Raw genomic sequence first — 27,521 nt, 5'->3', positions numbered from 1 at the left:
GCCGGCCGCAGTCAGGGGAGGAAGGGCTGCCGCTTCTGGGAGCCCCGACGGAGCCCTTCAGCCTGCCCAGGCGCCTCCGAGCCGAGCTTGGGAACGTGCCGGGGAGGGCAGCTGTTCCTCCTCCCGAGGCCAACCGGTCCAGACTCCTGCCCGCCTGGGCCCCGGCTCGGCGCCCCTTCGCTCTCCTCTCTTCGCCTCCGCCCAGCCCAGCGACCTGCCCGCCAGCCTCCGCCTCCAGCTCTCCGCGAACCTTCGGGGAGCGGCGGTTTGGCCGGCTCCCCGCCCCCCCCCACCGGGGGCCGAGGCTGCCCGCCTCCCGCTTGCCCCCGGCCTCTCCCGGCCTCTCCGGGAGCCCGGCCCGGCCTTCCTCCCAACGGCCTCGAGGTCGACTCTGATCCCGCCGCCTCCTCGCCACGTCCCCGGCGTGCCGGCCAGGGGCAGCCGCGCATTCCTCCCCCGCGGGGCGGGCCTGAGAAGCGAGCGGGAGAGGACGAAGCAGGGCCGGCCTCTGCGGAAGGGAAGGGAAGCGACCCTCCGCGCGGCGCCCGGGCTCCGCCTGGCTCCAACNCCCGGCTCGGCGCCCCTTCGCTCTCCTCTCTTCGCCTCCGCCCAGCCCAGCGACCTGCCCGCCAGCCTCCGCCTCCAGCTCTCCGCGAACCTTCGGGGAGCGGCGGTTTGGCCGGCTCCCCGCCCCCCCCCACCGGGGGCCGAGGCTGCCCGCCTCCCGCTTGCCCCCGGCCTCTCCCGGCCTCTCCGGGAGCCCGGCCCGGCCTTCCTCCCAACGGCCTCGAGGTCGACTCTGATCCCGCCGCCTCCTCGCCACGTCCCCGGCGTGCCGGCCAGGGGCAGCCGCGCATTCCTCCCCCGCGGGGCGGGCCTGAGAAGCGAGCGGGAGAGGACGAAGCAGGGCCGGCCTCTGCGGAAGGGAAGGGAAGCGACCCTCCGCGCGGCGCCCGGGCTCCGCCTGGCTCCAACCCTGCCTCCGGCCCCAGCGCTCTCGTGCCCTGCCTGGCCTCGGCACGGCTTCTCCGACCGCTGGCGGCCCCGGCGGGGGCGGCCTGCTTTGTGCCCACCTCGGCGTGGGAGCGAACCGGCAGCCCCTGCGGCCCGGCGCCCCTTCTCTGGTCCCGGCGGCGTCCCCCCTCCACTCGCTCAAGAACTGGGTTTAAGTGAAGCCGCGTGGTCGGAGCCCCGTGCGGGCGCCGCATCCCTCCCGCCGGCTCCCCGCCGGGGTCTACAGGCCAGCTCCCGGCTTGGGCCTGGAGTTCGTGCCCAGCGGTGCCCCCCCGCCCCCCCCAGCCTTTTAGGGAGAAGTTGAGGCGTTGAGCACGGGGGAGGCGGCCGGGCCTCACCTCCGGGCTCGCCATTTGTTAGCTGGGTGTCCCGGCCGATTCCCTCGTCGTGAACTGGGGCTCCCCCCTCCGCACTGAGGACCTCCTGGGTGTTGTGGACGTCGGCCTCGGCCCTCAGACCCGGCCTCCCGGAGCGCACAGGCACGACACTTCTCCCGGTTTGCCTCAGTTTCCTCAAGGGTAAAATGAGCTGAAGGCAATGGCCAGTCACCGCAGAGCTTGCCAAATGGGGGCCCGGAAGAGTTGGGCACCACGAAATAGTGACTGAACGAGGTCACCTGCTGCACGTGAGATGCCTCCATGGGGTTGGCCCAGGAAACCTCCGCCGCCCCCCCAAGGACCTTCCCGAGCTGCGCTCCTGCCCCGGCCCTGGCCTCTTCCTTGGGGCGAGTGCCAGGTGTGTCCTCACCACGCATGGCGTCCCAGACTGGGTTGTGTGTGTGTGTGTGGGGGGGGGGTGAAGAGGGAGTTACCCCGGCCAGCTCTTTCCTGCCCGGTTAGAAATGCCACCATTCTGAATCCTTCTCACATCCGTCCCCTCCTCTCTATCCTCACCCCGACCCTGGCAGGGAGGGCCTGTGATGACGTTGATTTTATAATTGAAGAAGCGGAAACAGAGGCTAAATGACTTGCCCAGGGTCACACAGCCTTTAAGTTTCAGAGGCTGGATTTGAATGCAGATCTTGACACTCAAAGCACACACGTTATCTCCCACTCAAAAAGCTCATCCGCTGAGCTCCAACTTGGGATTGCCAGCCTCGGGGGCATTCTCGGGCTCCCCTGCCTCGGGATGCTCTCCCTCCTCACCACCTTTAGTCTCCTGGGCTGCCATCCCTCAGCCGCCAGCACATTCCTCCCCGGAGCCCTCCCGGTTTCTCTGAAGAAAATCTCGTCCCGGGGCCTGTTCATTTGCTCGTTTCTTCTTTGAGGCAGGATAGTCTCATGGCTGGGTTTGCAATCCTCGCCCACCCCGCACAGTGCCCAGAAATGCCAGCCTGACTCGGGAGAAACGCTTGTGGGCTCAAATCCAGGCAGACCCTCAGGAGCTCCCAGCTTGAGGAAGTTCTCCCTCACCAGCTTGGGGACGGGGGTCAACTGTGGCCCCTTCCCTGGCTGACTAGACATCTGTAGGTGGGACACGATGCCCCGGCCTGTGCCATGGCCGCTGCCCCTTCCTGCCAGGATGCTGCTGTCTGCTTGGCGAGCGGAGGGAAGAGACAGGCAGAATTCTCTCTGCACGAGGAGGCTTGGTGGTGCCTCAGTTTACCCAGCCCCAGAATGAGAACTGCTTTCAGGTTTGAAGAATGCTGCCCCCGTGCTCTCACTTAATCCTCACCGCAAGGGGGTGGGGTTGTCCCCCATTTCCGGATGAGGAAATGGGAAGCAGAGCCACAGAAGCGACTGGCATCTTTGTGCCAGGCTCAGGGATACAAAGAGGCAAAAGATCAAGAAGTTTCCGGAATTGGCTTCATTTCCTGGGGCCAAAGGCTGGGCTCCATTCGAAGGCAGGACCCTCCCTTGTGGAACTTTGGACAAGTTTAGTCCAGGAGTCCCCAGACCCTCCAATGGGCAGGATGGCGGCGCTGGCTCTCCAAGACGGCTCAGACTAGATCCTAGTGCCGTGGGAGGAAACGAGCCTATGGGGCCACTTCTTCCCTGGTAGGAGCCCTGAGGTCGGCTCCCAGGCTGGGAGGGCCTGAAATTGGAGATAAACCCCATTGCTTAGTCCTTACTGTTCTGCCTTAGAACTAATGCGCAGTATGGATCCTAAGACAGAAGGTTAAGGGTCACAAAAGCAAGCAAAAGGAAGGTGGAATCCTGGTGCTGGGATTGGTGCCAGAGGGCACCTGGCATTAACCCGGGGATGCTGGTTTCCTCTGTCCAAACCGAATACTGCATAGATGACCAATAGAGGCAAGCTAGAAAGAGCAATGAGGCCTCAGCCCTGGTTTGGAAACAGGAGAGAGGTTGAGCCGATTTCCAGGCAAGGTTGGGCAAAAGCTCATCTATGGGTGCCCAGGACTCCAGAGGAAGAGCCCCTGGAAGGAGGATGGCCAGAGAGAAGCATGTGTCGGGTCTGAAAATAGCCAGGAAGCGAATGGTGGTCAAGCCCATGCCTCGACTCCCCCGCGCCCCAGTTTCCTGAGCTTCTTTCTAGGCTGGGATTATGATTTCTCAGGGAGATGATCTTCCACTTCGGGAATTGTTTTGTTGGCGCGAGCTCTGACAGTTACTTACCTAGACTGTTAGGAAACATGAGAAAACAGCTTCTGGGGAAAAGCGAATGGCTAACTTCTGTTAGGGGAAAGGATCTCTGCCTCCCTCCCTCTAGGGATCCCCATCCCTGCCATCCTTGCCCCCAATGCCCGCCCAATCTCCCCACTACCATCTTTTGGCACGAGCACACTTTTTCTTTTCCTACCTGAAGATCCGGACAGAAATGGGGTAGGTTGTATGGTGTGCTTTGAGGATAGAACTCAAAGCCCCATCCCGACCTTACATAACCTAACAATGCCGTCACGTTAAAGACCTTTCAGGGGCAGCTAGGCAGCAGAGTGGACAGAACACCAGGCCTGGGGTCAGGACGTGGGTTCAAATCTGGCCTCGGTTATTTCCTAGCTCTGGGACACTGTCTGCCTAGCCCTTGCCACTCTGGTTTTAGAATTGAGTCGTTTACGGAAGGGAAGCATGTAAAAAATGTATCTAACACACAAATCCCTGGGGTAAGGCTTACAGGTTGGAATTCCTTTATTGGCCAAACGTAGTGACTCGAGGCAACAGAAGTCCTATATCACTGCCAGGGATGCTTCCTGCCTGGGAATGGGGATTTTGGACTGGCAGGGTTCAATAGACACAAATTCAGGGCTCAGCAAAAGCACAACCTTGGAGGGCTTTAAGCAAAGCCAGAGAACCCGTCCTAGATTTTTCCACTCTGAATCCACTGACTTCAGTAAGGCTCGCACGCCACAACTTGTCACACCATAAAATTGACTTTTAATTTATTAAGTATCCTATGTGCACAGAAGCTGTGCTAATTCCAAGGGGAACATAGAAAACGTAGATAAAAACCTGGTCCCTGCCCAACGAACAGCCGAATGAGAGGATGTTATCGACAAAGAACATGGTCCTGTGATCTCTTCGGGCTCGGGCTCCCAATTGCAGAGCCCATCTGCACTGGATTCAGGTTGGGCTACATTGTTCCAAGCATCACCTCCCTTTTCCCTCACATTTCCAACACCAGTGGGGCCCTCAGGCGGCAACAAGACCAACCCAATAACTGTATACCTCTTCTTCCTGGAAATGGGCAGCAGCCACACTTGTCGCTTGCCATTTTCTGCACATCTCTAGGGAAAATTCTGTGCTGAAAAGATGGCCTTTTGGGGTCATTTTGGGCCAGCTTGGGGCCTTTAGAAGCACTGCAATTTCCCAAACATAACTGGCCCTGCTTTCTTCCTTTGATTCCGTTCAGCAGTCATTGGCAAGGCCTGCCCCACACAAATGAGCTGATGCACCAACCCTATGTGACAGTCTGGCCAGAAATGCTTTCTTTGATTTGCTTTTTCCTGGATGGTCCTGGATGGCCCTTTTGGTGACCACAACTCATTACAAAGGAAGCTCTGCAACACAGACCCCCACCTCTCCTTCCATAAAGAATCTGCTTGGACTTGTACAGATGCCTGTTGTCTTTGTTCCCTTTTCATTCAACTACATCTAGAAAGGTGGTCCCTTGTCCAAGTGGTTCCCTTTTCATTAGGAAAACTGAATACAGGACACGTGCCTTGAAAAGGCACAAACTACTTTATAAGGTTCCAGGTATGTGTGTAAGATCCTTAACAATGGTGAGAAGGCTGGGAGGCACAGATGTTTGATTTGGGCTCTAAAGGACAGGTAGACATTCACAAAGGAGAAATTCCAAGCACACCAGAGAGTATAAGGGAAATGTTAAAGTGGGATGGAGGAGGAATACAAAAGTGGTCTGGTCTTGTGGGAAAGTGTCAGGCCTGCTAAGCTCTGGGCAGCGTGGGGCCTGTCTGTGGACCCAAGAAAAAGAGGCCCACCAAGAAAAAGGACAATTGCTTGGGGCAGGAGGCAATGCCCATGGAGAAAAGCCCCAAATGGTCCACTCTTATTTCACCAGTTGTGTTTTTTTCCAGCTAAATGCCGGTTCTGCAATAATTGTTGATGTGATCACTGAGCTGCTCTTGCCAATGATCTCTGAAAAGATCTTGGTGGGAAGAAGAGCTACTGCAGACTTGCAAAAGGACAAAGGGGCTATTTTCAAAAGAGGAAGAACAGCTTACACATTGGAGGCTGGACCTCAATTCCCAGCTAACTTCCAGACTGTACAATTGAGACTGCCAGAGCAATTACAAGATTTCTGTTCAGGCACAGGCCATTCTAAGAAGTTGGATAATCGCAAAAACAAAGAAATATAAGCTCATTAACCTAGATTTTCGCAAATCATCTGGCAGTCTCCCGTGCTATTCTTACACTTGAAGGAAGTGGAAAAGCTAAGTGACAGGGGCAGCTGGGGGGCTCAGTAGACTGAGAGCTAGGGCCAGAGACAGGAGGGCTTGGGTTCAAACTTGAACTCAGATACTTATGAGCTGTGTGACCCTAGACAAATCACTTAACCCCACCCTGCTGCCTAATCCTCACTGCTCTTCTGCCTTGGAACCAATCTACTACAGTATTGATCCTAAGACAGAAAGTAAAAATTTAAAAAAAAAAAAAAAAAAAAAAAAAAAAAGGGCGGGGGGAAGCTGGGTAGCTCAGTGGATTGAGAGCCAGGCCTAGAGACGGGAGGTCCTAGGTTTAAATCTGACCTCAGACACTTCCCAGCTGTGTGACCCTGGGCAAGTCACTTGACCCCCATTGCCTACCCTTACCACTCTTCTGCCTTGGAGCCAATACACAATTGACTTCAAGACAGAAGGTAAGGGTTTAAAAAAAAAAAATCAAAAAAGCAAATGACAAAACTGGCAATTTCTGAACTGGATGAACATCTGAACTCAAAGTGTAATCAGTTATGGTTCAAAGTCAACTTGGAAAGGGCTCTCCACAGGAGTGAACCAATGGCCTTAGCTTTTCCCCGTGTAGTTTAACATTTTCAATAATTTAGATAAAGGCAGAGAATGATAGATACTTACCTGTAGTGCAGATCAAGTGGGGAAGGATAGCTAGCACAGTAGATTGTAGGGAGAATTCAAAGTTCTCCAAGTCAGAACAGTGGGACAGATCTAGTACATTGAGACTTGGGATCATATCAGATTTAGAACTAAAGAGTCCTCAGAGGGCAATATGGTCCAACTCCTTCATTATCTCTATGGGGAACTTCAGTCTTTAGAAGAGACTTTCTAACCACAAAAACAGTAGAACAAGAGCTAGAATTTTATTTCAAGACCTCTATCTCTGAAACAAGTCAGAATGCACTGAAGAGGTGTATGAAATGGAGTAACATGTTAGCTGCACAGACATATGGCTCAAGTTGGGAAAGGTTCAATTGCAAAACATGTTGAGAGAAATCAGAGCCAAGAACAGAATGTTGGGGCACCTTACCCTACCTTAAGGAGTCTGAAAGGGAATGAACTATTTAAAGAGACAATGAAAGAGGTGAGAAAATCTGGGCAGAGCAGCTTTCCTGGAGCCAAGGGAGGACAGAATTGCCAGCAATGTCTAATGCTTCAAAGAGGCTGAGGAAGATGAGAACTGACTAGATATTGATTATAACTGGGGACAAGTCATTGGGACCTTTAGATTAGGTTCAGTAGGATGCTGGAAATGTCTCTTGAAAGAGAACATTTGCAGTAAGTGTGCAGAAGAAGCCAGGGAAATAAATGGCTGTGATGACAGAGAAGGAAGCATTTTGTTTTGAAGTACCAGAGAGACAAGGATGCTTGCAGATGGCTAAGAAGATTTTCAGGATAAGGAAATGACCAAAGAGACAGAAGAGTTTGGAAGAGGCAGGAAAGGATGGGCTCCAGGGCACAAGCACAAAGGAAGGATAAGCTTCTCGTAGGACCCAAAGAAGATAAGGTCAAGGACTGAGGGGTGAGGCGTGAGGCTGAGAGACTGTACACTGGGAGATACGCAGCTGTTACCAGCTCTAAATGGGAGGCGCTGGGCTTAGAAGAGCCTTGAGGAAAGGGGAAAAGTCTCGGGATGGCCAGGATGGGAACTGTTCCTACTTCGGTGATTCCACACTCCTTACATTCACAGGGCTGTTTTTATAAGGCTTCTCTGCAAGAGGAATTCCTGGATGGTAAGAGGTGAGGAGTGGTTGAAAATTCTCATTTGGACTTTTATACCGTTTGTAATCTCTGACGCTGATGAAGGGGAAAGGATGACCCACACTCACTGACTTATCGTTTCTCCCCAACATGAGTTCTGTAATGGGAAGTCAGGGAGGAGCTGTGTTTGAAGGCTTTCCCACACACATTACATTCATAAGGTTTCTCTCCAGTATGAGTTCTCTGGTGCACGGTGAGATGTGTGATCTGGGTGAAAGCCTTCCCACACACATTACACTTATGAGGCTTCTCTCCAGTATGAATTCTTCGGTGGGACGTAAAGGATGACCTGTATTTGAAGGCCTTTCCACATTCGTTACATTTGTGGGGCTTCTCTCCGGTATGAATTCTCTGATGGACAGTTAGATGGGTGAACTGGATGAAAGCCTTCCCACAGTCATTGCATTTATGGGGCTTCTCTCCTGTGTGGATTCTCAGATGTTCCGTGAGGTGCGTGCTCCTGCTGAAGGCTTTCCCACACTCAGTACATTCATAAGGTCTCCACCCAGTATGTGTTTTCTGATGGTGAGTCAGGGAGGAATTGCAGTTGAAGGCCTTGCCACACTCATTACACTTGTAGGGCTTCTCTCCGGTGTGAATTCGCTGGTGGTACATGAGGAGTGCTTTGCCATTAAAGGCTTTCCCACATTCGTTACAGATGAGTTTGCCTCCTGTATGAATTTTCTGATGCTGGGTGAGGGAAGACTTGTAGCTGAAGGCTTTCCCACATTCGTTACACTTGTGAGGCTTCTCTCCAGTGTGAATCCTCTGGTGGTAAGTGAGAAAGGATCTCCGGTTGAAGGCTTTCCCACATTCATTACATTCGAAAGGATTCCCTCTGATGTGGATTTTCTGGTGATGTGCCAGTGAAGAGTAGTGATTGAAGGCTTTGTCGCATTCACTACACTTGAAAGGCTTCTCTCCGGTGTGAATTCTTTGATGGGAATGAAGGGCTGATATGTGGTTAAAGGCTTTGCCACATTCGCTACATATATGGGGATTCTCCCCAATGTGAGTGCCTTGATGAATAGCCAGCTGGGCCCTCTGGATGAAGGCCTTCCCACATTCGTTACATTTATAGGGTCTCTCTCCAGTATGAATTCTCTGGTGGACGGTCAGGTGTGTCCTAGAGATAAAGGCCTTCCCGCATTCATTACACTTGTGGGGCTTCTCGCCAGTGTGAATCCTCTGATGGACAGCCAGCTGGGCTCTCTGGATGAAGGCCTTCCCACACTCCCCACATTTGTGTGGCTTTTCCCCAGTATGAATCCTCTGGTGGACTGTAAGCTGTGCACTCTGGATGAAGGCCTTCCCACACTCAGTACATTTGTGAGGTTTCTCTCCAGTGTGAATTCTCTGATGGACGGTGAGGTTTGTTCTCCGGCTAAAGGCTTTCCCACATTCACGACATTCATAAGGCTTCTCTCCGTTCTGCATGCCATATTGCAGAAGGTCTACGTCATGACCAAAGGACTTACTACTACATTCATCGTACTTCGAAAGTCTCTTCCCTGAGGAGATTTTTGTGCCTTTTGCCAGGTCTGAATACTGTTTGAAACTCTTTCCACGGCCATCGTTTTTACGGAGCAACTTTCCTCGAGGAAGTTTCTGTTGAGGAAAAATGTTTGCCTCTAGGCTGAATCTTCCAAACTTCTTGTATTCGTGGCCTTTTCCTTTGTTGGGGATTTTCTTGGGGGTCACTCTGCTGTGCCTGGACTCGACCTCCTGGTTCCCCACCTGCTGTTCTGACCGGCTGCTGTATTCACCAGCTTGTCCCGACTTGCACCCTTGAGGACTATCCTTCACGGTTCTCTCCAGGGAGGATGCCTCCAGAGACAGGAATAGCTTTGAAACAGACTCCTTGGTTTCAGACTTTGTCTCCGTGGCTGAAAGGAGAAGAAAATGGCAGCACATTTAGTCCTGTCTTCCTCATCAACAACGGTCAGACTTTTAAGCAGGGGGTGAAATAAAAGTGGCTCTTCCCATTTGTACCAGTCCTGCCCACCCATGTATTTTCTCATTTGGACCCTGAACTCTGGGTCACCCAGTCTGTTTCTCACAAAACAGAACAGCTCCACTCAGTTCCCTTCTTCCGGGAGTTTTAGCTGGCTAGGTCAGCCAAGGGGTGGGCAGCTGCCTACATTTCTTAAGGCATTTGGCCAATAATAAATGGGGGAGGCAGAGAATTGGGAACAGAAAACAAAATTTCATTAGAAAAGTGTTTTCTTGAACCTGAGGCAGCTTCTCGAGGACAGACGGCCGTAGCCTCTCCTCGTAGGCACGTGGGCCATTAAAAACTCCCAAGTGACCGCTCTGAGAGCTCCGCTTCTTCCTGCCTGGCCAGCAAACCTGTGTGTGCCACGAGCACTTGGCCTCTGCCGCCCTGACCTCACTCACCAGAAGCCGCTAGTCCTGTGGCTCCTTTCTTCAGCACCCACGGTATCCCTCCTCGCTCCAGCCGGGAGATCACGTCTGGTTTGGAAATCGGGCGCCCTGCTTGTGGGAAGAAAAACAACAAGGGGGGGTTAGGCAAGGCCCAGGATGCTCTGCGCCTCCTTCTCCCCCTGACCAGCCCCAGCGCCGTGTAGCGGCTGCTCTTTCTGGCCTCATTTCCTAGGCGACCTGCCCAAGCGCACACAGCCAGGAAGGATCGATGGCCGGACCGAAGGAGAGTTTGTGGTGAGAACGGCAGCAGGGAGGCCGCCCTCCCCGGAGACCTGGAGGGGGACACCCGGCGATCACCCGTCCCGAATCTCTTTTCGGAAGGGCAATCGATGCATTCAGCAAGCATTCCATAAACGCACGGCGCTGGCCCAGAGTCCAGGGAGCAGCTCTTCAGGGCTGGGGCTCCCCAACGGCGCTGTGTGGGCATCCTGGAGCACCAGGAGAAAGGAGGACAGAGCCGGGACGAGGCCGGACCCCCTGACCAAAGTCCTGGAGGAGGACTGAAGCCCACGGCTGCTGTCTCCTTCGGGAGTCTATGCTGGACGTGGGCTGTGGCAGCTCTGGTACAAACCGGCTCAGGGAAGGGGAGGAGAGAATCGGAAGCCCAACTGGCCAGAATTGTTTATGTACGTCACCGGAAAGTTTGGAAACAATGAACTAAGTGTCATGAAGCCGGGGCGCAGCCGCCAACGCTGGAGAGGCTCCCGGAGATGCACGGCCACGTGTCCAAGGAACTACTGAGCTGCCCATCAGAAGAAGGATCCAAAGGGGGCGGGAGGTGTTCGAGTCACAAAGGACGGTCTCTCCGGACATCCAAGAAGGCACCTGCAGCACCACAGGAACGGGCACCCTGGGCCAGGCCTGGAGCCGAGCCATCTACAAACATTCTCCGTCTGCACCTCACGACCCCCGAGGGAGGTGGGTGCGGGGATGGGCCCTGGAAGTGACTTACCCAGGGAGACCAGGACCAGGTTCCGGTAGTTCTCCAGCATCACGTCCCGGTACAGGTCCCTCTGAGGACGGTCCAGGCGCATCCACTCATCGCGGGTGAAGTCCACGGACACATCCTGGAAGGTCACGAGGTCCTGCAAGGCCAGACACCCTGTGACGCCCACAGCGTGGCGGCAGATGGGCTAGGAAGGGTCCGGGACACCCCGACTCCAGGCTCCCAGCAGACCCGGGTCCCCTCGCTCCCCACCTCCCTGCTCCTTCTCTAGCTTGTCCTCATTTCATCTCAGTGCCCAGAAGGTGGGGGCTCCTGTTCCCTGGCGTCCGCCTAGCGGCGGGCACAGGGATACCCACTAAACGCCAGCAGACCTGCTCTAACCACGGACGGCTCCGGAGCAGCCCCCCACCCGCCTTGTGCCCCATTCTGGGGGAGGGGGCTGCCCCCCCCCCCGGTCTGGAGAAGCGAGTGCCCAGCCAGGGGACAACCATTGTGGGAGGAGCACAACTGACCCAAGGGGAGGACAAAGAGAGGGCCTCTGGGCCTTTGGGCAGTGCCTCCATGGATCCAAGAGCTCACCACCACAAGGGCCAACTGCGGCTTGGACACACAGAGATGCTTTTCTCATGACACAGGCAGTCGCTGGGTGGGAAATTGGGAAGGAGGAACAGCATGGCCCCAGGAAACACCCCTGCTGGCCCTGGGGGATGTGCGACAGAGGGCCGGTGGCAGGGAGGGCACGGAGCGGGCCAGGATCTCTGACAAGCAGCAGCAGTCAGGGCAGCAAAACCCAGCAAAGAGGGGGCGGTGCCAAGATGGCGGCTCGGACTCTCCTGCCACACTGGTCTTTCTTATACAGATGGGAACCCAAACCCAACAGTAGGATGGAGTCTCAGGGATTTCCCACTGAATACAACTGAAAGGGAAGCAGAGAGTTGACTTTCAAGGATGGAGGTGGGGAGGTGCATGTAGGCTGATTTTGGGATCCCAGGACTGGGGCTGCACCTGCAAAGGAGAACCTCAGATTCATCCCTTGAGGTCCCAGGCTCTGACTACAGCTGACATGGAGGACCCAGGGTCCACCTGGCTGGGCACTTTGGCCTAGGAGGCTGGCTACATTGAAGACTTAGCCCCAGGGCAGATTAGCTCAACTGGTCTAATCCAATAAATGAGTAGAACAGAGACTTGCCAAACTTGGTTCACAGGCAGAAAAAAAAAAGAAAAACAAAAACAAGGGGCTGAGAAAATGAGTAAGCAACAGAAAAAGAAGACAACTATTGAAAGCTTCTACAGGGGAAAAGAGCAAAGGTCAGAATCAACAAAGGATGATGAGATACAAGGAACTACAAGCAAAACCTAAAAACAAAAAACAAAAATCCCAAAAAACTGGGAATTGAGCTCACATTCTGGAAGAACTAAAGAAAAAATTTTAAAAATTAAATAAGACAGCTTGAAGAAAAATGTAAAAAAGAAAATACCTTTAAAAAGCAAAATTGGTCAACTGAAAAAGGAGGCACCAAAATCCAATGAAGAAAAAGGTGTCTTTAAAAAAGAACTGACTTAGTAGAAAAAGAGACAAAAAAATCATATGAAGAATGCCATGAAAAGAATGAACCAAATGGAAAAGGAGGATCAAAAGGCCATAGAAGAAATTCAGTCTTTAAAAATCAGAATTGGGCAAATAGAAACTAAGGACTTTACAAGATATCAAGAAACAATAAAACAAAATCAAAAGAATGGGAAAAAAAATGAATTATCTCATAGAATAAACAACTGACATGGAAAATAGATCCAGGAGAGACAATTTAAGAATTATTGGACTACCTGAAAGTTATGACAAAAAAACAAAAACAAAAAGAATCCATAGATCACCTCCTTTAATAAATCCCCAAATGACAAATGCCAGAAATGTTATGGCCATGTTCAAGAACTCCCAGGCCAAGGAGAAAATACCACAAACAGCCAGAAAGTAACAATCCAGATATGATGAAGCCCCAGCAAGGACCACACAGGATCTGGCGGCTTCCACATTGAAGGACTAGAAGACTTGGAATATATTTCAGAAGGCAAGGGAACTGGGTCTACAACCAAGATAAAAACTGACAATATTCTTTCAGGTATAAGGATTAAAAATTAACGGTTTGACTCGGTGATGGGCAAACTTTTTAAAGAGGGGGCTAAAGGAAAGGAAATGCTCATCTGTCAGTCTGTTTCTAAGGCAACTCTTTCAGAATTTCATTGTAAAATGGGGCAAATTATATCAAATGAAGAGGCTGGGGGGGGGGACAGGGGGGAAACTACTACAATGGAAGGAAGAGGGTGGCTCAGTGAGGGAAGAACAGCCAGATTCATTGGGGTATAGAATTGTATCTTACCCCACAGAGAAGTAGAAGGGGAATAATAAACAGGGTGCTGGGGAGAGGAATAATATAAGGGAGTGGGAGGCAGAGGGCAGGTGTGATCAAAAACCTTTAGAGAAGTAGGAGGGGAATAAGAAGGGAAGGGGTAAAGCAGGGGAGTAAAATAATGGAGTGGGAGGGAGGGAACTGATTAAAAGTAAAACACTGGAGGGGAGGAACAGAGTGAAAGGAGAAAGGGCAGGATTAAAAGAGGAAGTCAAAACGGAGGGGAAGACACAGATGGTAATGGATTATAAATGGAAGTACATAGCAGAGTGGATTAAAAACCAGAATCCTACCATATGTTGTCTACAAGAAACACACGAAGCAGGTAGACACATACAGGGTGAAGGCAAGAGACTACAGCAGAATCTATTAGGCTGCAACTGAGAAGGCAGGAGTAGCAATTACGATCTCAGACAAAGCTAAAGCAAAAATTGATTTGATTAAGAGATAAGGGTAATGACATCTTGAAAAAAGGCAGTAGAGAAAAGAAATATCAGTGCTCAACATATATGCACCAAATGATACAGCATCCATATTTTTAAAGGAGAAACTAAAGGAGCTTGAGGAGGAAATAAACAGTAAAACCATACTAGTGGGGGACCTCAACTTTCCCCTATCAGAACTGGATAAACTGAACCAAAAAATAAATAAGAAGGGAAGTAATAGAAACACTGGAAAAATTAGAGCTAATAAATATCTGAAGAAAATTGAGTAGGGACAAAGAGGAATATACCTTCTTTTCAGCAGCACATGATACATATACAAAGATAGACCATGTACTAGGGCATAAAAACATCGCAAACAAAGGCAGAAAAGCAGAAATAACAAATGCAATCATATCAGATCATAATGTGATAAAAATTATCATTAATAAGGGTTTAAGAAGAGGCAAATTAAAAGTTAATTGGAAACTAAATGATCTAATTCTTCAAAACAAATGGGTCAAAGAACAAATCATGGAAACAATCACTGATTTCATTGAAGAAAATTACAGTGAGGAGACCACATATCAAAATTTAAGGAATACAGCCAAAGCAGCACTCAGGGAAAATTTATATCCTTGAGTGCTTGTATCAACAAAACAAGAGAAAAAGGAGATCAATGAACTGGGCATGCAACTAAAAGAAACAAAAACTAGAAAAAGAACAAATTAAAAATCTCTACACAAAAACTAAATTGGAAATCTTAAAAATCAAAGGAAAATTTGGTAAAATTGAGAGTAAAAGAACTAGTGAACCAATAAGATTAGGAACAAGTTCTATGGGAAAAAAAAAAACAAATAAAACAGATAAAGTATTCATTAATGTGATTTTTTAAAAAACCCTTACCTTCAGTCTTAGAATCAATATTGTATATTGGTTCCAAGGCAGAAGAGTGGTAAGGGCTAGGCAATGGGGGTTAAGTGACTTCCCCAGGGTCACACTGCCAGGAAGTATCTGAGGCTAGATTTAAACCTAGGACCTCCTGATTCTAGGCCTGGCTCTCAATCCACTGAGCCATTAAGCTGCCCACTTAAAGCGATTTTAAAAAAGAAAGAAAATCAAATCACCAGTATCCAACATGAAAAGGTGGATTTCACCTCTAATGAAGAGGATATTAAGGCAATTATTAGGAGCTATTTTGCCCAATTACGACAATAAATCTGATGATGTAGGTGAAATGGATGAATATTTACAAAAATATAAACTGCCCAGATTAACAAGAGAGAAAATAGAATACTTAAATAATCCCATCTCAGAAAAAGAAATTGAACAAGCCATCAAGGAACTTTCTAAAAAAAAAAAAATCCTCAGGGCTAGATGGATTCACAAATGAATTCTATCAAACATTTGAAGAACAACTAATCCCAATAATATACAAACTATTTGGCAAAATAAGCAAAGAAGTCTTATCAAATTCCTTTTATGACACAAATATGGTACTGATTCCAAAGCCAGACAGACCAAAAACAGAGAAAGAAAACTACAGACCAATCTCCCTAATGAACATAGATGCAAAAATCTTAAACAGAATACTAAAAAAGAGACTATAGCAATATATCATGAGGATTATTCACTATGATCAGGTGGGATTTAAATCAGGAATGCAAGGATGGTTTAATATTAGGAAAACCATCCACATAATTGACCATATCAACAACCAAACCAACAGAAATCACATGATTACCTTAAAAGATGCAGAAAAAACTTGACAAAATACAACACTCATTCCTATTAAAAACATTGGAAAGTATAGAAGGGCCTTTCCTCAAAATAATAAACAGTAGATATTTAAAACTATCAGCAAGTACCATCTGCAATGGGGACAAGTTAGAAGCCCTCCCAATAAGATCAGGAGTGAAGCAAGGATGCCCATTATCACCACTATTATTTAATATTGTACTAGAAACACTAGCTGTAGCAATTAGAGAAGAAAAATAAGGCATTAAAATAGGCAAAGTGGAGACCAAAATATTATTCTCTGGGGATGATATGATGGTCTACTTAAAGAATCCTAGAAAATCAATTAAAAAGCTAGTAGAAATAATTAATTTTTAGCAAAGTTGCTGGATATAAAATAAACTCACATAAATCATCAGCATTTCTATGTATTTACAACAAAACTCAGCAGCAAGAGTTAGAAAAAGAAACACCATTTAGAATCACTGTAGGGGAGGCAGCTGGGTAGCTCAATGGATTGAGAGTCAGGCCTAGAGACGGGAGGTCCTAGGTTCAAATCCGGCCTCAGACACTTCCCAGCTGTGTGACCCTGGGCAAGTCACTTGACCCCCATTGCCCACCCTTACCACTCTTCCACCAGGGAGCCAATACACAGAAGTTAAGGGTAAAAAAAAAAAAAAAAAAAAAGAATCACTGTAGACAATACGAAATATTTGGGAATCTATCTGCCAAGATAAACTTGGGAATTGTATGAACACAACTACAAAACACTTTTCATACAAATAAAATTAGATCTCAACAATTGGAAAAACATTGATTGCTCATGGGTAGGATGAGCTAATATAATAAAAATATCAATCCTACCTAAATTAATTTAATTGTTCAGTACCATACCTATCAAAATAAAAACTATTTTAAAAAATAACAAAATTCATCAGGAAGAAGAAAAGATCAAGAATATCAAGGTAACTAAAGAAAAAAAATGTCAAGGATGGGGGGCCTGGCAGTACCAGATCTTAAACTATACTATAAAGAGGTGATCATCAAAACAGTATGGTACTGGCTGAGAGACAGAGGGGTGGATCAATGGAATAGACTAGGGGTAAATGGCCTCAGTAAACTAGTGTCTGATAAACCTGAAGATCCCAGCTTTTGGAGCAAGAACTCACTATGTAACAAAAACTACTGGGAAAATTGGAAAACAGTATGGGAAAAACTAGGTTTAGATCAACATCTTATACCCTATACCAAAATAAATTCAAAATAGGTAAATGACTTAAATATAATGAGTGAAACCATAAATAAATCAGGTGAACATAGAATAGTATACCTGTCAGATCTGTGGAAAAGGAAGGAATTTAAGAACATCACAAAATGTAAAATGAATAATTTTGTTCATATTAAAAAGATTTTGTACAAACAAAATCAGAAGGGAAGCAACAAACTGGGGAAAAAATTTTATAACAAAATTATCTGGCAAAGGTTTAATTTCTCAAATATATAAGGAAATAAGTCAAATTGATAAGAAACCAAGCCATTCTGCAATTGACAAATGGTCAAAGGATATGAACAGGCAGTTTTCAGATGAAGGAATCAAAATTATCCATAATCACAAAGTGTTCTAAATCCCTCCTGATAGAGAAATGCAAATTAAAACTATGCTGAGATACCAGCAGACTGGCTGATATGGCAGCAAAGGAAAGTATAAAGGTTGGAGGGGATATGGCAAATTTGAGACATTAATGCATTGCGGGTGGAGTTGTGAATTGTACCAACCATTCTGGAGGGCAATTTGGAACTATGCACAAAGGGCTTTAAAAGACTGCCTGCCTTTTAATCCAGCCATACAACTGCTGGGTTTGTACCCCACAGAGATAATAGGGAAAAATACATGCACAAAAATACTCATAGCCATGTTCTTTGTGGTGGAAAAAAATTGGAAAATGAGGGGGTATCCCTCCATTGGGGAATAGCTGAACAAATTGTGCTATAGGACAGTGATGGAATACTATTGTGCTGAAAGGAAGGATGAACTGGAGGAATCCCATGTGAACTGGAACAACCTCCAGGAAGTGATGCAGAGCGAAAGAAGCAGAACCAGGAGAACATTATATACAGAGACTGATACATTGACTGAATGCAACTGATGTTGCTACTAGCAGCAATGCAATGACCCGGGACAATCCGGAGGGACTCAGGAGAAAGATGCTATCCACATCCAGAGGAAGAACTGTGGGAGCAGAAATGCACAAGGGAAGCAGAGGATAAATCAGGTGATTTGATGGGGCTGTGATGGGGGTTTGGGCATTATAAGATCTGTCTACTGCATCAATGAATAAGCTGGAAATAGGTTCTGAGCAACAACACATGTAGAACCCAGGGTAATTGTTTGTCAGCTCCAGGAGGGGGGAGGAGAGAACAGGAATCATGGAAAATATGAAAAATAAAGGTAAAACAAAACCCCGGCCAACAAAGGGCCTCCTGGATTGGGTCTCAAAGGACAGCCCTGGCTGGGGGGGACAGAGACAGGGCTGGGGCTCTTGGCCACTCTTGTCCCTGCACCCTGGGACCTACCCAGCTCTAGTGATCAGTCCCTTGAGGGAATGAAGGGTCTTGGCTGCCCCCACTCTCCCTGGTATGTGCGCACATGCCTGACCCCAGCACATGTATATGAACATGTACATGCATGTACACACACACCGAAGGGCCAGTGTAAGAAGTTGTTCTCTTGGCGGTGGGGAGGCCTCTTTGGCTCTTCCAAGGGAAGGGGCAGCCCAGTGCCTGATGGGTGCCCTGAGCTCGCTGGGGGCTTCACAGAAAGCTGCTTATCATCCATGACTGAGAAGGTGGTCTGGTCAGTCCCCTTGGACTCTGTTGCCAAAGGCTCGCTGCACCACTTAGCAACAAAGTCCTGGTGTCCTGGGCCCAGCCGGGCAAACCTAAACCCTGGGACAGCCCTCTGGACCTTCAGGGGTGGCTGCCACAGCACAGAGGTGCGGAGCTGGCAGGGCCTTGAGGACTGTCCAGTCTGACCTGGACCCCCAACAAAGGCTCGTGTGGCTTCTGTCCTCGGAGCTGAAAGTCTAAAAGCCACCTGAGAAATGTTCTGTCCTGTCCTCTCTTCCCTGGGGCGGTCAAGGGTTCGGGATAAACCCAGGCCGGGCCTTGGCTGGGCAGAAAAGGGAAGAGCTGCCTCAGACCAGTCATGGCACCCTGGGGGGGATCAGGGAAAGGACACCGCCCCCCCGCCACCCCCGTGCCCTAAGATGCAGAGGGCAGCTCTCTGTGGGTGCCCATCAGGAGGGGAACAGCCAGGCTGCTGGGGGCTTCAGCGGTGCTGGACCAGGGAGAGGCCAGGCTGAAGCATGCAGGGCCAGAGACGCAGCGATGTGGAGGAAGGAGGAGAAAGCGAGGCATGCAGGCCCTCCCCACCCCCCAGTTTTGTCAAACATGCCTCGTCTGGGGTGGGATGGGGGGATGGATGGATGGACAGACAGTCCCCGGGAAGCACAAAACAACCTTTTTAAAATGGGGACAGGGTGCGGCACACTTACCTGGCTTGGCACTGCCAGGCCCCTGGGCACCATGGCTCCCTCGGCCTGAGAGAGGCTCCTCTCTGCACGACAGCGGGCACGGCACGAGGCACAGCTAAGAGGGGGAGAAAGGCTGCGTGAGTGCGGATGTGCCCTGTGAATCCCCTGTACCCACTGAGTGTGGCCCTGGGGCCCCAGAGAGTGGGAGCCCCCAGGCAGGAGAATAAGGGCTCTGGCTCGTCTCTGCCGTCCCGCCAGTCCCCCCTTCTTTGGAGACTCCCTGGGGGCAGAGAGCCCAGGCACGCAGCAGGCGCCTGACATCATCACCCCCTTCTTTCTTGTCCCCTCGGCCCCCTCCTGCATCTCAGTCCATCTGGATTCTCCCTGGCAGCCTGGCTTCACTCACCCGGCACAGGGGGCTCTAAGGACCCCAATTTGGGGTGGACTCTGAATCCTGGGGTCTGGCCACACGGCCATAAAAGGTGCCGCATCGCCCTCGCCGCCTTTTCTCCAGGGGGACAGAAGTGAAGACGGGCAGCTCCCTCCCGCCACTGACCCAGCAGACGTCAGCCGCAGACCTCGTGGGCATCCCGGACGGGTCATGTACGAGGCCAAGGATGTAGGACTGCACTGGGCAGGGAGGGGGCATTTCTGGGCATCTGAGAGTCCGAGGTCCCCCCTTCCCTGAGCCTGGCCAGACTGAGGAAGGGCAGACCTGAGGGAAGAGCCCAGCCCCAGGCTGGGAGCACTTCTGGCCTCCAGCAGGCCTGGGACAGAGGCATGGAGGGGCCTCCAGATCGCTGGGGGGGTGGATGGGTGGGAGCAGGGACTCGGCAGGACAGCACAGGATGCTTCTGACCCCTTAAGAGAGAGGAAGGATAGAAGAACCTGGCCAGGAGGGGGAGGTGGCTCAAGGGTTAGAGCTTTCCCAGGCCCAGCCTTTGTCCAGGAGAGGCCCCAGACCCAGAAGGAGATTCTAATGTCCCGCAGTGACCTCTGGGGTGCCCCCGGAGGCCGGCCTTGCACCCCTTCAACAGAAGAGCCCCCCCAAAGATCACAGAGATGAAAAGTTGGTCAAACAAAATCTCGTGCAGGTAGTTTTGGGGCTCTTCGGCTCAACAGGGGGGTGGCCCAAGTAGGGAGGGGGGGCAGAAAGGCTCAGGTGACCCCCCCAACAAGCCAAAGGCTAAGGTGACAGGCCGGGGGCTCCCCTCAGGAAGGGCAGTCCTGTCTACAGGAGACCCTGGGGGGCTCCCATGGGAGGAGAACCCCTAAGAAAAGACAGACCCCCCTCTAGCTGCCCCCCAGGAAAGGGGGCTCCCGGCTCCTTCAGGTAATGCCTGACTCTGAGCCCCGATCTCAGGGCAAATGGACATAAGGGGGCCCCAGGCAGGAGCACGGATGGGGGGCTGCAGGAAGGGGCACGAGGGAGCCCCAAGATGCAGAGGCTGTGCCAGAGGCCTGTCATGAAAAATGAGAGAAGGGTCCGGCCGGACTCCGAACGGGGGCCAGAAACAGGCCGCCCCTGGACCCATTCCTCCGGCCCTCACCGCCTGCCCTTCCCCGTTAGCCCCCACCATTCCCGCCCTCAGGCCTGGCCCGTGGGGGGAGGGGTTGCCCCCGGAGGTCTCGGTGTAACGCCGCAGCTGCCCGCCCCCCTCTCCCAGCTGTCTTCTGGGGTGGGAGGGCGTCTACACCGGGTTGGTCGACACCCACTGTGGCCTGGAGCCGATCCCTCAGGGTGCGAGGGCAAAAGGGCCAAGATCCCGGGACCCAGGATCCGGGAGGGCGGCCCAGAGGAGGAGGCTCGTAGCCTCGGGGAGCACCCGGAGGGGGAGAGGAGGGCTCCCCCAGAGGCGCCCGCTCTGGGTGTGTTCTCACTGCAGTTTGGGGGCCCCCGGGAAGCCCGGGAGGTGGCGGGGTCCCTCCCGAGGAGGGTCCCCATTCTTTGTCCCCCGAGGCCCAGAGGCCTCTCCCTCATTTAAAGCCGCGTCTCAGCCAGGGGCCCTGCGGGGGCTCGGGCAGGCTGGGAGTGCAGGGCGGGGGAGGCGGCGCGCGGGTCAGCTTGGGGTGGGTCCCTGCTCCCTCCCTCGCGCCGACCCCTGACCCTCACCTACGCTTCCTCCTCCCCGGGCCGGCCTTTCACCACGGACGCTCCTCATGACCCTCGCTGACCTCTGACCCCGTGCGCCCCGTCCACTCTTCGCCCCACTCCCCCACCCCCTCCGCCAAATCCCTGCTCCTGCTGACCCCCAGCAAGCGGGAGTCCTCGCCCCTCCTCTGCGCTACGTCCCTCACTCACCGCCTTCACTGACGGGGTTGGAGGGGCCGCCGTCGCCGCCACTCGGAGAAGAAAAAGCCCAACGGGCCGCACAGGATACTGCGCCTGCGCCGGCGTCGCTCCGCCTTCGAACTACGACTCCCAGAAGTCACTGGGCCTAGACCGGGCGGAAACACTGCGGGCGGCAGGGGCAGAAGCCTGCTGGGAAATGGAGTCGGCCAAGCAGGGACCTCAAGGCGTCTGCGCAGCTCGGTTCCACTCGCCTTCCGCGAAGTCCCAAAGGGCGAGAAAAAGGGCTGGATTGGTCTGATCTGGGCTAGGCTGAGCAGGGCTAGGCTGGGCTGGCGTCCCGCCGCGGGGAGGGCTCTGCTGCGCTCGTTTTCTTCCTCGTGCGTCAGAGGCTCCCAGAGGCCAGTACAGGCCACGCACTGGAGCTAATGCTGGACCTCCGACTGGGGCCCCGGACGGTCCATTCCCCGCCTCGAGTCTGGGCCGGAGAGGGCGAGAGGAGCGAGTTCGTCTCCCCGCCGCTTCCTGGTTCAGGGCCCCACGAGTGCTCGCAGGGCCTCCCCCACCCCGTACCCGCCTCTGCGGAGGAGGCCCATTGAATCGGGCTTCTCCCAGACCCAGAAGCCTTCAGCCTGAGATGGGCGGGGAGCCCCACTGGAGAGCTCCGTCAGAGCCCCCCCTGCGCTTCTGTGGCTGTCTCCCACCCTCTTTTCTCGCGGAGGTTTCCCGGGGTGTCTTCTGTCAGGACACCCGGGTATAGCCCACATCACACTGTTAACAGCTGTGGCGAAAGGGGGAGGGGGATCTGAACCGTCCCCGCCCCCAGCCCGCCGGGTTCCCCTTTTAGAAGCCGGTGGGGTGAAAGCGGTGTCCCCTGCGCACCCGGACTCCTAGACCGGCCGCTCCCTCCAGAGAGGGAGGGAAAGTTGGGCGCCCATCGGAGGGGAGCGCTAATGTCCCCCGAAAGTGGACGGTGCCCCCTCCCCCGCTTTCATTCCCAGACCGTGTCCCACTTCTCCGGGAAAAGACTGAAAACTCGTCATCTCCGCTCGGGAACCGGGACTCAGCGTGACACTGCAACTACAGGCTGCCCCCGTGGGTGTGGGCGCCGGAAATGGCCCCCACGCAGGAGCCTCCGCTTAAGTGCCTCGACGGGGAGCCTCTTTGGACACTTGCTGTGGGTGGCTCCCCTCTTCCTAATGGAGGCCCCGTTTCCTCTGGCAGCCGCTAGCGAAGCCTCCTAGGTCGAGCGCTTTCTGGGGGTGCAAGCTTTGCCCCTGAAACTCCGCTCCCCAGTTGGAGATTGGCTGCACCATGGACGAGTCTCACCCCACTTCCTGCTTCTCCATTCCATTCAGCATTCTCCAGCCCTGCCTGCTAGGGCTCCTAAATAATCCTTTAGCAAACTTCCTCACAACAGGTCCAACTACGTAACATGTGCGAGGTTCCGGGTTTATCTGGAGGACGTGGCCCTCTTCTAATAAACTCTAAATTCTACCTCGACTTGGAGAAATTTGGCTTTTTTGACTTTGTTTATCTAAATTGTCTATATCAGAGCCGTGGGATAAAAATGTTGGGAAAAACTACTAAGACAGAAAGGGCACTCAACATTCGATTCTGCCTACTAGTTCCACCGAAACTGGGATCATTAAGTACTTTAAGGTTTATTCTTCAGTCATAAACAAAGCTAGTCTGGGACTTCCCTGGTGGTGTGTTCTCAGGGGATGGGGGCAAACTTGGGGTATTTTTTTAGCTCGCTCCCGGACAAGGATCTAATCTTCGTGGGGAAGTCTGGGAGTCTCTTCGGAGCAAGAGTCTTACCAGTCTTCCATCCGAGCCACCAACACTGAATGGAGTAGAAGAATCAATCCCAGCCAAGCTCTCAGGCTCCTCTACAGCCTCATCTTTTATAGCCCTTTTCTCCACGTCGCTTCCTGTCTATCCCATCTCAGAGGGGACCGTGCTGAGTCTGGGAATCCAGGAGCAAAGGCTCGCAACGTGGCTGGAGACTTTGGGTGGTTTGGCTGGCAATCGCTGCTTCTTTCTCTTGACTAATACAGATTTCTCCATTTAGTACAAAGACTCCAGGATTCACTTTGCTTTATTATAACCATGCCTTCCAGTTGATAAGGGTCTGCTGGGCATTCCCAGCCTGAAGGGGAGGGGGCACCTATCGCAGGGTACGGCTTTATTTCCTCTGAGAAGACGTGGCAAGGCTGAGAAATGACATTCAAGTACCAAAACCATCTTGCACATCCGACAGACGACACGGGAGGGAACGTCACCCAGCTGCACTGGGGATCTTGGCACTCCTTCCCTGCCCCTTCCCCTGGATTCCCATGAATGCCCATGGCAGGGCAGAGAGTTCCCAGGCCAGTCAGAGTGCAATACCCCAGACCCACAGGAAAAGTAGCAGCCTGAAATCGCCACTATGACTTTGCCATCACCCTCCAGGCACATCTGGAACATCCTGGAGTAAACACTTTCAGCCTTAAGATGAAGGGGTCTGAGCTGCGGTTTTCTGGGTTATAATTAAGGGAGGTCTCTTGTATCTATTTGAGGTAATAGAAATGATGTACAGAGAGGACGAGATGGCACTTCTTATAACAGTTGCCCAGGCAGGATCCTTCAGGTCAAAGAGGTTTATCCCTTCAGGACCCACCTGGGGTTAATTGATATTATTAAATTGGGCTCTTCAGCTGGGATAACGGTGATATTCTGACTGCGTTGGCTCCCTTCCCAAACAAGCTTTGAAACTGCTTTAGGAGGTACTTTAAACTTTATATATTAATAGGAAGGATAAGGGTAGAGGACTGAGGTAATGGGAAACCCTATTAAACTTATTTCTATTGAAACTCTCAACTGCTGGCAAACGAAGAATCAGTGATAGCTTCCCTCTGGTTCAGCCTGGCCAGGGCTAAACCAGAGTAGGTAAACTGCTGGGAAATCTTCAGCTTCTTCTTCTGTGGATTTTCAGCCTTAACGGTTGAGTTATGTCCGCCCTTTCCACCCTCTTCTTCATCTCCTGCCCACTTCCCGGATCCCTCCCGGGCCCTGGGAAACCTCGATGTCTAAGATGATTGACTTTCTACTATCTAGGGACAGGAGACACCGAGGTGGTGGTCAGGTACAGGTTGAAAATGGTATATCAAGTACAGGAAGAGCTTGCAGAGAGATGTTTGCACCCTCTCACTCCAAGACCAGGATCCACCCATCTCCAGCCTCAGCACAGGTCAAAGACCCAGAACTTCTGCTCAGGGTTCTCGATTGCCCCTCCTGCCTCTCTCCTGCCTCCCTGGGAACATTCCATCCAACTGACTTATCTGTCAATCCAAGGTGAACTTCAAGCTCCCTGAGATTCAATATGACAGCCAGGACCAGCATTCGCTCTCCCACCACAGTTCCAATACTGCCAGCCCTCCCCCCTGCTCCCATTCTCAGTGGCAGCTCCTCTACTCATTCCTCCAAGAATCTAGATCTAGGGGCAGCTGGGTAGCTCAGTGGATTGAGAGCCAGGCCTAGAGATGGGAGGACCCTAGGTTCAAATCCAGCCTCAGACACTTCCCAGCTGTGTGACCCTGGGCAAGTCACTTGACCCCCATGGCCCACCCTTACCACTCTTCCACCAAGGAGCCAATACACAGAAGTTAAGGGTTTAAAAAAAAAAAAAGAATCTAGATCTAGCAGACACATACAAAGGTGATGAAAAATGAAGCCTGGGCCACCGGAAAGGGCGAATTGTCTGATTCAGATGTGGGAAAATGTCAGCTCTGCCCCCTGGAATGCGTCATTGTCTGAGGAAAGGGCTGGGATGGACGGAAGACTCGAGGTGGAGGTGTTTGGAATAGAAGAGACCAGGAGGAGTCAGGGTGGAACGGCTGCCATTGCACTCTTGAATCCAAATGGCTGCCAATGCCTTCCAACATTATTGCTTGGAAACAAACTAGTGGCAGCTTTTGAAAAGGCTGAAATTCTCCCACTGACCTGCCAATGGCTCCCTCTCTGGCTCCTTGAGTTTGACCACAGAAGAGAGAGACCCAGATAAGGCCCTCCTCTTCCTCTTCCTCTTGATGCTGATGAAGGTTGGGACTCTCCGTAATGGGAAGTGACCATGTCCTGGGAACACCTGGACTCCATGGGGCAGGGGCAGCAGACTCCACTGTAGAACCTCAGGCATCTCTGCACTCCCTTACATTTTTGTTACCTCCTGGTGCTGGGGGTAGAGGCAGAATTCTGAGGAATCCAGAAGACGTTCTATCTCTGATCCCTACTCTGTGGCCTGGCAAGTTGCCTCCGTGTTCCAGCGCAGAGGCTGTTCTACAGCCAAGATCTCCCTGAAGTCAAGAATCTGAGTCCCAACGACCATTAGCATGTCTCCAATGGGATTTCAGTTGTCAAGGGTTCAGGGGTTTCTGGTGGCTTTGTGGCACCTCCAATGGCCTTGGAACATCAGGATGAATCAGCTAAAGCAGTGGCCTGCCTAAGAACAGGTCAGAGCGCCCACAAGAGGGTCTTGATTCCCTTTATTTTGTGGAGTTGCACCATGGTTTAGGGCGTTCCAAGGGGCGGCAGGTCCATCCGGTGCTGCTCGTTGCCCAGACTGAGAAGGCCCCTCCTCTCTTCCTTAAAGGATCCTAAGACCAGGAGCTTCGTCCTCTTCCTTGGGCCGGGCTCTATCCAAGCCCCCCAGGGTGGAGCTGTGGCCTGTTAGGGCTCCGTAACCTTGTGGTCACTCTTTGGTTCCAAGGTTGGCGCCGTGTAGAGTCCTCTTTTGGAGCTCCGGCTGGGCTGTTCTTCTGGATTCTCCCACTTTCTCCAGCATCCAGCCCTCCCCCGGCCTGCGGCCGCTCCTCTCCCTCCACTCCCCTCCGAGGATGCCCTGCCTCCTCCCCTGCACACTGGAATCCCCGCTTCCTGTGGCCGCCTTTCCTTGTTCGCTGGACGTTCCCTCCCTCGGGCTCCTCCTGGACTCCCACTAGCACGGCCGGCTCCGCTCCCCCAGGACTGGCTGCCTCCACCTTCCCCTCCGGGTCCTGTGTGTGTGTGTCTATGTATGTATGCGCGCGTCCACATGTGTCTGTGCATGTGTGTGAGGCTGTGGGCGGTGCCTGTCTAACCCCACTATCTGGGTCAGGGACGAGGATGATCTCTCCCAGCCCTCTCGGAGCCAGAACAAAGGGGGGGATGGACAGAGGCCGCTTTTCCCACGGAGTGGCCAGCGTGGGGGAGGGGCCTTGCGGCTGGCCCGAGGCGCCCCTTCCATCGCTCCGATAAGCCGAGACCAGCACAGGATGGGGACGGCCGGTGGCTTCGTGGCTCGGAGCCCCAAAGATCCAAACGGATTCCGCAGGTTCCTGGAAGCCCCCCAAGAGGCCCCCCGAAAGGCCTCCAGAGAAGCCTGGGACAACGCGGGGAGGAGCGGGGAGGAGCGGGCTCTCCTGCGCACTCCACACTCCGGCGCCTTCCTAGCCACAGAGCTGGGAGGGGGAGGGGCCATTTGACGGACGAGGAAACGGAGGTCATCCAGCGGCGGTTAACTAGTCACAGCTTGGGCGGGGTTTGAGACCAGACTGGAACTCGGGGCTTCGGGCTCCGGGCCTGGAGCTCGCGCTACCCTCCCTCCCTCCCTTCCTTCCTTCCTTCCTTCCTTCCTTCCTTCCTTCCTTCCTTCCTTCCTTCCTTCCTTCCTTTCTTCCTTCCTTTCTTCCTTCCTTCCTTCAATAAAGAATGGTTTCAATGATTGAATTTCTCGGTGTCTGACTCCTGTTATGAAGTACCCCACTTAAAAGGGCAGGCCTGGAGCAGAGTCCTGGAGGCTTCCCAGTTCTTGCACTTCTCAGGGTCCTCCTCAGAGCAGATGTTGCCCTCCCCAGGGCTCAGTGGGGACCAGGAAGGAGGAACCAGGCCCTGCTCCCCAGGAGCTCCCAGTCTAATGGGGGGACAAGTGTCAGCCGCTGTCTACACTGACTCTGCAGTATGGACAGGAGGGAGTCTCAGAGGGAGGCTCTGGCAGTGTTGGGGATCAGGAGCTCTGTTCTGAGGGTCAGATGTGAGCTGAGCCTGAACGAAGGAAGCCAGGAGGCTCAGGGGAGGAGAACATT

At 52.2% G+C, this 27,521-nt stretch overlaps 1 protein-coding gene across 1 annotated transcript; it reads right to left on the bottom strand.

Moving 5' to 3' along the window:
* Positions 1-6,742: 6,742 nt before the first annotated feature.
* LOC123239302 (zinc finger protein 2 homolog) lies at positions 6,743-19,733 on the bottom strand. The gene is made up of 5 exons (XM_044666581.1): positions 19,537-19,733; positions 19,152-19,245; positions 11,040-11,220; positions 10,040-10,135; positions 6,743-9,528 (listed from the first exon to the last, which is right to left on the bottom strand). The coding sequence occupies exons 1-5, from the start codon at positions 19,731-19,733 to the stop codon at positions 7,715-7,717; spliced, it is 2,382 nt and encodes a 793-aa protein (XP_044522516.1). The 3' UTR covers positions 6,743-7,714.
* Between the last annotated feature and the right edge of the window lie 7,788 nt (positions 19,734-27,521).

The sequence above is a fragment of the Gracilinanus agilis genome, chromosome 3 (genome assembly GCF_016433145.1).
Source record: "Gracilinanus agilis isolate LMUSP501 chromosome 3, AgileGrace, whole genome shotgun sequence".
Classification (NCBI taxonomy): Eukaryota; Metazoa; Chordata; class Mammalia; order Didelphimorphia; family Didelphidae; genus Gracilinanus; species Gracilinanus agilis.
Note: the sequence above shows the minus strand (reverse complement) of the source record. Positions and strands in the feature narration are given on the sequence as shown.

What these genes read in the sequence shown, in the direction of transcription:
- LOC123239302 (XM_044666581.1), bottom strand. Translation starts at nt 19,733, where the DNA reads ATGACCCGTCCGGGATGCCCACGAGGTCTGCGGCTGACGTCTGCTGGG. An exon ending in CTTAGAGCCCCCTGTGCCGG is followed by an intron (nt 19,246 to 19,536) that starts GTGAGTGAAGCC and finishes TCCCCCTCTTAG; the next exon opens with CTGTGCCTCGTGCCGTGCCC. An exon ending in CCTGGTCCTGGTCTCCCTGG is followed by an intron (nt 10,136 to 11,039) that starts GTAAGTCACTTC and finishes TCCCACAAGCAG; the next exon opens with GGCGCCCGATTTCCAAACCA.